This window comes from Fulmarus glacialis, unplaced genomic scaffold (genome assembly GCF_000690835.1).
Source record: "Fulmarus glacialis isolate BGI_N327 unplaced genomic scaffold, ASM69083v1 scaffold14129, whole genome shotgun sequence".
Taxonomy (NCBI): domain Eukaryota; kingdom Metazoa; phylum Chordata; class Aves; order Procellariiformes; family Procellariidae; genus Fulmarus; species Fulmarus glacialis.
This window is the reverse complement of record NW_009232713.1, coordinates 2,290-11,474: the sequence shown is the minus strand read 5'-3', so window position 1 is coordinate 11,474 and position 9,185 is coordinate 2,290. Positions and strand designations below refer to the sequence as shown.

At 51.7% G+C, this 9,185-nt stretch overlaps 1 protein-coding gene across 1 annotated transcript in view; it reads right to left on the bottom strand.

Annotated features, from left to right (window-relative positions):
• NOTCH1 (notch 1) overlaps positions 1-9,185 on the bottom strand; it is a gene marked incomplete at its 5' end in the record, with an annotated part of 11,152 nt that overhangs the window by 567 nt on the left and 1,400 nt on the right. Inside the window, 14 exons of the mRNA XM_009585031.1 lie at positions 1-888; positions 1,346-1,443; positions 1,556-1,703; positions 2,040-2,335; positions 3,070-3,235; positions 3,512-3,602; positions 3,957-4,173; positions 4,786-4,934; positions 5,730-6,158; positions 6,894-7,465; positions 7,995-8,107; positions 8,208-8,465; positions 8,780-8,912; positions 9,110-9,185. The exon at positions 9,110-9,185 is cut by the window's right edge and continues 145 nt beyond it. Coding sequence (XP_009583326.1) covers positions 1-888; positions 1,346-1,443; positions 1,556-1,703; positions 2,040-2,335; positions 3,070-3,235; positions 3,512-3,602; positions 3,957-4,173; positions 4,786-4,934; positions 5,730-6,158; positions 6,894-7,465; positions 7,995-8,107; positions 8,208-8,465; positions 8,780-8,912; positions 9,110-9,185 — 3,634 coding nt within the window. The remainder of the gene's footprint in view (positions 889-1,345; positions 1,444-1,555; positions 1,704-2,039; positions 2,336-3,069; positions 3,236-3,511; positions 3,603-3,956; positions 4,174-4,785; positions 4,935-5,729; positions 6,159-6,893; positions 7,466-7,994; positions 8,108-8,207; positions 8,466-8,779; positions 8,913-9,109) is intronic.

The following is a 9,185-nucleotide window of genomic DNA, read 5'->3' as shown; positions in this document are numbered from 1 at the left end:
CATCATCTGTGACAAGCTTGTGGTGGGCAAGCCGTTGTGCAGGGAGGTCATCATGCCGTGTTGAAGGTTTTGCGTCTGCTGATGCGCCCCTGGTTGCATGTTGCCTCTCATCGGGTTGTACTGATTCTGGACCATGCCGTTCTGCAGCCTGGTGAGCCAGTCACACTGCCCGTTCAGACCGGCCGCTCCACCGACAGAGAAATTCATCGGGGCGTTGCTCATCACTGTGCTGGGGCTGGAGACGGGGAGGTGAGAGAGACGCGGCGGCACTGAATCGAAGGCCATCCTGCTGGAGTTTCCCATGGCCATATCCTGCTTCCCTGCCATGTTGAGGTGATTGATGCTCATGTGGGCATCAGGCATGCCTGGCAGATGATTCAGAGGCATGGAAGGGGACTGCTGAAATGGAGAGGTCATCAGCGGAGGAGAGGCAACATCCGACAGGTACCCATGGGGTGACTCCAGGGAGTCCACTGGAGACAACACACTGGAGTTGTCAAGCAGACATCCTTTTCCATCTTGTGATTTTTTCCTCCGGGCTTTGAGGTCTTTGGCATCCTTGCCGTTGCAGCTCAGGCCCTTGGTACTCGGCTTCCTGGCCTTCTTACCCTGGACGGCAGGTTTCAGGTTGCCGATGTAGCTGTTGGGAGAGCAGAGCGGTGGGGACAGCGTGGGTGCCCCAAGCGGGCCGTTGTGCAGCGGCGGGCTCCGCACCAGGTTGTACTCGTCCAGCAGCCTCACGATGTCGTGGTGCATCCGCTCCTGGGCGATGTCCCGTGGGAGCCGGTCCATGTGGTCCGTGATGTCGCGGTTGGCAAAATGGTCCAGCAGGACCTTGGCGGTTTCATAGCTCCCTTCTCTGGCTGCGAGGAAGAGTGGGGTCTCCTCCTAGAAACCCAGCAAAGATGGTTAGGTTTAAGTTCACAGATTCTCCTGGCTAACACTATCCTGGGCTCCATGCCCAACACCATGCAGTTGGGTGGCAGAGACAGTAATCGTCTCTCCTCTAGTGAGGTTTTGCTGCTGCTTGTTCCTACCCTGCTGAGCCATGTCCTTATACTGGTATCAAACCAGGAACCCTGCGAGTGACCCAGAACGTGTGAGGAGATGGCCACACTAACACTGTACCATACTGCTCACCAAGCACTGCATAGCCCCTCAACATCACCCGTAGGACCAAATCTCACAATGCTTCTTCGAGCTAAATCCAACAGCTTCATTGACAGCAGAACAATCAAATCAGAGTCTCAGTGCCAGAGTGTGTTGTATTTTAGGCAAAAATTACCCTTTAACAGACTCCCCAGATGGTTCTTTCCTTGCCTGTGTCAGCCCAGGAGACCCCTACCTTATTGTTCTGCATATCCTTATTGGCACCATTCTTCAGGAGGACTACTGCGGCTTCAACGTTGTTCACAGCAGCTGCCCAGTGCAGTGCTGACTTGCCTATGGAGGAAGACCACGACACACAACGCGCATTAGTGAGTGGTAAGAGTAACAGCAAGCAGCCCTTTCCTTCTGCCTCTGAGGGAGCCCGTGTTTTAGTTGCCTGCAGTACCTAGATCATCCACGGCATTGACGTCTGCATGGCAGTTGATGAGATCGTCCAGCATGCCCTCCACAGCCAAGCGAGCGGCCAAGATCAGAGGAGTGGTCCCGTCGTGCATTCGGGCATCGAGATCGGTTGCCCTGTTCCTAATCAGGATCTGCCGCAACAAGGGCCAAAGCACAGGAAACACAAACGTTAGGAGGGACAGACAGCAGACACTCCAGGTACCCAGGTCTCAGGACCTGCAACCCCTTTTCCAGAGGCCGGTCCCTCCAGTCCCCTCTCCCAGTCCGGGGGTGCACATCCGAGGGCAGCTGCTTTGCTGTGCCCATTCCTGAGACAACAAGGGCTTCAGTTTTCAAGACTTCCACCCCGCACCTTGCCAGGGCAAGCTGGAGACCCTGCCATAAGCTCAGTCGTGTCACTGACTCAACACGTAGCACCAGTACTTTCCCCAGAAAACCCCGAGACTGGTGGCAAAAGGATCAATTACCTGGAAGACTCCTTGGGCATCGGCAGAGACGGCGGCGTGGAGAGGCGTCCTGCCCATGTTATCTTGGATGTTTGCATCGGCACTGGCTTCCAGCAGGCGCTTGGCAGCATCCGAGCGGGAGTACCTGGCAGCCAGGTGAAGCGCCGTCTCGCCGGTGCGGTCAGTCTGGTTGTGTAAGCTGGCGCCTTGGTAAATGAAATCCGAGATGACGGCGGGAGCATCGTCTTCTTCTTCGCTATTGCCAGTCTCCAGCCCTCCTCCGCTGCACGAGGCGATCATGAGGGGGGTGAAGCCATCTGAAAAGCACAGGGGAACTCGGTGAAAAAAGGCTTTTTACCCTTCTGTAATGCAGGCGGCTCAGCAAGATGCTCTGTCTGCGATAGATGCTTATTCTCGTGGGTGCATCAAGACTGAGTTCCTGACTGGTTCTAAACATCAAACACGAATATCCTTCCTCTGATATGGATCTGAAATTCCTTAGTGGTATCTCACCACTCATTGCTTTTCCTATTTCATCTGCTAGCTTGCACACTAACATGTAAGGTGCAATTTATAAGGAAGGTTGCTCAAAGCAAACTTGAGTACAGTACAGTGCAGCCTTAAATATTTTTATTATTTCAGAGGACAATTTCACAAATGTGGGGAAGACCAAATATTTGTAATAACTTAAAAGCTATTAACTATTAATATAGTTAAAAACCTGAAAAGAAGACTGAGAAATGTGCAATTTGGTGGGAGGAGAGGAGTCTAGGAGTGGCAGAGAGAGAAGCTGGATTATTTAATAGGTACTTCTTCTGTATTCTCTAATTTCCATCTCAGTGAGTAAACAAAAGAGATCTCATAGAAATCAAAATGTGACAGGGTCTATCCTAAATCACGCACAACAGCAACCACGCGATGCAGAACGGCTAGCAGCGACTCTGTACTAGCAATAGAGACAGGGCTGTCTGGGACTGCTCATCTGCAAGGGGTAAGGGACGATTTTAGATTAGCTGACAAGCAGCACAGAAGTGAAAGGACTCCACCTTACCGGGACCTCTGACGTTGACGTCCATGCAGTCTGCATCGATTTCCCCCTGCGGTGGAGTAGGCGCCATGGAGGATATGCGCAGGTCAGCGGCATCCAGGTGCTGCTGGGTCCACTGCCTGTGATCCGTCTGATCGTCCGTGTCGGGCAGCATCGCCTGCTCCTCGAACTGAGGAACGACAGCGGGAAATGAGCACCGAGCAAAGCGCACAAGTCAGGGTGGGAGGAGGGGGCTGAGCTCTAGCATGGGAAGCTCTGCAAGTCTCAAAGGTGCATTTGTCACACACAGGTTTGCAAAGGAGCCGGCAGCAGCGACGCGCAGCGCAGACTGGGCCCCCGAGGGTCCCTCTGCTCTGCTGCTTTCCGCAGCGCTCTGCTCCTTCCACGACAAAATCCAGCGCGTGACTACTTGCAGCACAGAAAGGGAATGTGGCAGTGAGCTTACCCTGAACTTCTTGGTGTCCAAGGTCTCCTCATCACCCCACTCATTTTGGTTGTCATCCATCAGCGTACCGTCTGAAGCATTTTTGAGGGGTCTTTAGAAATGAAACCATACAAAAAATTAGCTCCTCTGCAGGAACTAGTCTGTGATGGACTGTGTTTATCTACATGCACAAACTGAAAGAAGAATCAACAAGGCAATTTCCAGGAGGTTCCCCTCAGGTTGCCTTTCATTTTTTATCAAGTGCAAACGGTCCACAAAGCATCTAAAAACCTCCTCCAGATGGGAACACTGTTTTCCCCATGCAGAACTTTAAGAAACCTGATTTTTCTCCTCCCCGCTACGCCAATATGATGCACTAGAGAACGAAACTCCGATGGTTCTTTCAGAAGAGCCCTGAGCAGCCCCACTGCGCTACGTCTAACGGGTTAGCAAGCAAATTACTCACTTCAGTCCAACAGAATCCTCCCCAAGTGGTTCTCGTCGCTTCTTCTTGCTCGACTCTGTCACTTTGAAGCCTTCTGGGAACCAAAGCTGCCCATGCTCCCTGCGCCGCTTACGAGACACCAATACTCCCACTACAATGAAAGCAAGCAAGACCAGCGCAGCCACCACCACGTACATAGGATACAGCTGGGAGTTCTTCGTGGGCTCAGCTGTTTCACCTACAAAACAGTGGGGCACAAAGAGATGCTGAGACATTAAGCTGCATAGCAAACCAGTGAGAGAGTGGAAATGAAGGAAAATTAGTTAATAGAGGTACCTAAGTCTGATCTAAATCAGCCCCCCCAAAATAAGGTCATTTTATACGCTATTAATCAGAATTGCAAACTATCGGCAAATTCTCGGCTGCACAAGCCAGCCTGCATCAGGAGACAGCTTCACTTTTTTCTCCTTTAAGGAAAAGGATTAGCAAACTTCAAATCATTGCGCTTGCATTGAGCTGTTAAGACAAAAGGATTTAGGGGGGATTTTCAAGATACAAACTTCAACTCCTTGCATGTCACTGATTGATTGGAGCTGGTTGGGTTTTCTTTTTCTTTTTTTTTCTTTTATAACTTTTATAGTGATAATGATTTTGAAATAAACCTGGAATAAGCAAAAATAATAAACTGTTTTTGCAATTTTTTTAAGAACAGACTTAAAGAAAAAAAAAAGGATGCAAGGTTATTAAAAGCAGACTGTGCTCAAATGCAGCCAGCTGACAGATAACTAAACATGGACAAGGCTGGAAAGTTTTGGCTGTCTCTCTTCCCCAGCCGACCAGCCATACTTACTTTTAACAGCTTCTATTTTGTAGGGTATGTTCAGGTTGCCAAGGGAGGCCAAGGCACCCAGGAACGCTGCCACATCAGTTGCACTCTGGAAGCACTGGGAAGACGACTGGATGCACTGGCGGTTATCAATTTCCAAGTAGACGATGGATCTGTGCGAGAGAAGAGTCAATGAGAAACACGGAGCAATGACCACGCCTAGAAGACAGATGAGCCCTGTCTCCCTTCCCTCCTTAACCCCCCATCAGTGGGAATTAGAAGGTGGGAACCCATCTCCTTGCTTCCCTGTGGCCCAAGCCCTGCAGCTCACACTCATGATCTATTGGATTTGCCTCAACAAATACTGTGAAATCTAACTCCTTATCTACAGGAATAGAAGGGAGTCTCTGCTTCACAATGTTTTAAAATTACCCAGACACTACAGGATCTTAAATAACGCTGTTTGGGAGCCTTCAGATCTTTTCACATCAGTTTCGCTGCTTTAACTCCTTTGCTTTCGGTGGCTTCTGATTGAGCCCACAGAGAGGGAGAAGGTTAGATCTATATGTTTATAGCAAAGATCTCCAAACACAGTTTGCAGTAATTTTTACAACAAAGCTCTCGAAAGCATTTCCCAGGGAGAAACTGAGGCTTAACTTAATGGCTTCCTGCAGTCAGACAGTCGGTCAGGCCAGCCTCTGCTTCCAGGTCCCACCCAGCCCAGCCCCGGCTCCCAACAATACACAGGACTCCTTCAATCGTGAGAGTCGGCGCAGCATTGTATCAGGGATTCCTGAGCGATCACTCGCTTTTCCCACATGAGAGCAAAATCCGGTTTCTATTCACACAGAAAGCAACGTCTAAATACAATTATCTGGCCTACATCCTTCCCTTTATAGCATGTTACTATTATCAACACGGAAAACAAATGCTGCTCAGTGAAAAAGGAACCCATTGGTCCCCCTTACCCTCTGATGTCCATCTGATCGAGCTCTCTCTTCTGCCGTCTGCCAGCCCTGGAGTAGAGGCTGCTCTTTACTTTGTTGATGACAGCACTGGACATATCTGACCAGTCCTCTGTTGACCTCTTGATGTAATGCTTTTTCAGCTCCTCCTCATTGCCGTAGTATGGAAAGATCATATACTCTCCCTTGGGGTTCTTCTTGAAGACCACGTTGGTGTGCAGCACGCGGCTCAGCTCCCGCAGGAAGTTGAAAGAGTTGTTCTTCAGGTTCTCGGGAGTGATCAGGACCACCACCACCAGCGTGCCATCTGCAAGCTTCTCTGGCATGTTGTTTGCACAGTCCAGACCATCCCATTCGCACTCAAAATTATTGCAGCCCTGGTCACAGTGGCCATCTGAGAAGTGATCTTTGCAGTACTGATCATACAGAGGGCTGGGCAGAAGAAAAAGAAAGGCACAAGAATGAATTAGACCAAGTACTGTGCGTATTACCTATCTGCTGAGAAAATAAAAGTGGTGGTCCACAAGGACGTCTCTTTTGTATAAATATTCTTCATCCTGACGGACACTAAACCAGTTTACACAGAACGCAACTGTTTCATGCAGCGCTGTGAAGCATTCACTTCTGCAGGTAAAAGATAGCAGCTGTTAAATTACAAATTGCAATTTAGATGCCAGAAAAAGGGACAAATTACTGTGACTCAGAGAAGACATGGGGACACAGAATAGTTACTCAGACCAGAGTTCGTCCAGGAATCTGGGATTAAGTTCCTGCTATTTCCAAAGACATGTTTGGTAAATGCCTGGATGTTAATACCATCATGTTTTCTGGCTGCTCTTCCATCTGGGGTCCCCCTACACTGAAACTCACTGTGTTACTACTGTGAGTTGGAGAATTTGCATCTATGGTGTCATACAGGCAAGGACAGCGAAGCCATCTGGAATGAGCCAAACCCAGAGAGCTTCCAAGTGTATATAAACTCAGTAAGACCACAGGGAAGTGTGGTTGCTTGAGTTGCAGCCCCATAGGCAGCAGAACAGAATGTAGAGAGTGAACAACAGGTCTGCACTTCGGAGCTTTAGCAGATGCAACCAGAAAATACCCCCAGGACAATCAGCACAGAGGTCACGGCTTTAAAACAAGAGGGTCAATGAGCAAGTCACTTACTTGCACTGCCCTTCGTATTTCTGGCAGTCAAATCCATCGTACAGGCAGCCAGCGTTATTGCACTGCGAGTCGCACTTGCCATCGTTGAAGTACTTCCAGCACTGCAGAGACTGGGAGCAGTTCTTCCAGGGGTCGTTGAAATTGAGGGAGCAGTCGCCCCCATCCCAGCCGCAGGCATGGTTGTTGCATTTCCCATCGCAGATCTTGTTGCCGGCATACCCCGCGCAAACTGCAATCTCGCACTTCTCCTCAATTTTGGGTGGGATGATATCCTGCCCGATCCCACCTTGGAAATCAAAGTCGAGGATGTGGCAGTTGAGGCCGTTGAAGTTGGCAGGGCAGTTGCACCGGTAGTAGGGGGAGGCATCGCTGAAGAACTCGCAGGTGCCCCCGTTGTAGCAGGGGTTGGAGGTGCAGGGGCTGCTGGCCGGGTACTGGCATTCGGGACCCGTGAAGGTCGGCGTGCACATGCACTTGGAGCTCTTGTGGATGGAGATGCAGGTGCCACCATTCAGGCAGTGCAGGTTCCCACAGGTGCGGGAGTCGTTCTCGCAGGTGGCACCCACGAATCCCTGGGGAGGTGACAGCAAAGAGGGAGTCGGAATCACTGACGCTGTCCTATGAGCAGCCTAACACACGTGTGTGTTCTGGGAAACTCAGCACAAACCCAGTGAATCAGGGCTCGGCTCTGGAGCGTCCTCTGAAACTAGTGATGGGCAAGAATAATCTGGAATGTAAACCCTGTTAGAGCATCCCCCTCGAAACGAAGGGAGTTCTTCTCCATAGCTGCCTGCCCTACCTTTATGTGGAGCAAATATAATGGTCAACCAGGCAAGAGTCTGTCCTACAGAGCTGTGCATCGTACCTGCTAAGCCTCCTCCTTCTCCCTGACCCTGACCCAGTCTCCTTGCTAGTGAGGCGGGATATACGGATACACCTCCTTCCAGCGAGCACCCGCAGCAAAGCCTCTCCCCCTGGCTAGCCCAGCCGGGCAAGCCTCGGCACTAAACTGGCCCCTTGACTGCCCCTCTGTGCAAGGGGCTGACTTGCAGGGCCCGTGCAACATCCCACGCTCAGAGCTGGAGAGGAGCAGGTACGTACCGGGGGGCATTTGCAGATGAAGCCGCGGCCGGTGTTGCTGGCAACTGCGCATGTTCCACCGTTCCTGCAGGGTTTGCCTTTACAGCCATCCACCACGGTGTCACAGCGACGGCCTGCCGAAGGAGAAGAGCGCGTGAGGAGCAGAGGAAGGCGTGCGAGATGCGCGGGGTGGCTGGGGGCTGCCGGGTTGGGGATGGGGGACGCGGCGCTCACCTGCATAGCCAGGTCGGCACTCGCATTTGTAGTCATTGACCCGCTGCACGCAGTTCTGGGTGCCGCGGGCGTCGCAGGGGTTGGACAGGCACTCGTTGACGTCTCCCTCGCAGCGCTCCCCTACAAAGCCAGGGGGGCAGATGCAGCTGTAGCCACCTACCCGATCCGTGCACTTGCCATTGTTAAAGCACTTGGGCCCCAGGGTGACAGGATCAAAGAAAGGGCTGCAGTCATCCACATTGATCTCACAGTGCACCCCTAGAGAAATGGGGGAACAACCCACACAGCTCATCAAACAGTATCGGGGTGCCCGGTGGTCCCTTGTGAGAACCTTCCCTGCGAAGGGGCTGAGCCTGACCAATTCAATGGCAGTCTGAGCCACCGCTCTGGCAGGAGGCATGCAGCACCGCGCAGCTCACGTCCAAGGTTGCGTGGCCTTGATGGCTAAGCTCGCAAGCAAACACAAACCTCTACCGTTGCATTTGCTTCTGCTAGCCTGAGCAGCTAATGAGCAGATACCGAGGATATCTATGCTCAGCCCACTAATGCCCCAGCCTGGGGAATTAATTTACCTTGAGTTCCTCTGGGGCAGGAGCATTTGTAGGTATTGATGAGATCGATGCAGGTTCCTCCATTCTGGCATGGGTGGGACAAGCACTCATTGATCTCCTCTGAGCAGTTAACTCCATGATAACCAGCCACACACTACAAGGAAGGAAGAGGGGAACTATCAGAGAGGTTCACTCAATTCCCACATGGCTGCAGGAGCACAGCCAGCACCCCAGGCTTCAACTTGATAATGGGGCAATGAGCCAGCCTGAAGCTGGGGCAGCTCCTTGGGCAGCAGAAAGGCAGTAACTGGTGCGTTCTCCCTGGGCGTCTCTGCCCCCGACAGCACCCACCTCACAGGAATAGCCTCCCAGATAGTCCGTGCAGGTGGCTCCGTTCTGGCAGGGGTTGGGGGAGCACTCGTCCACC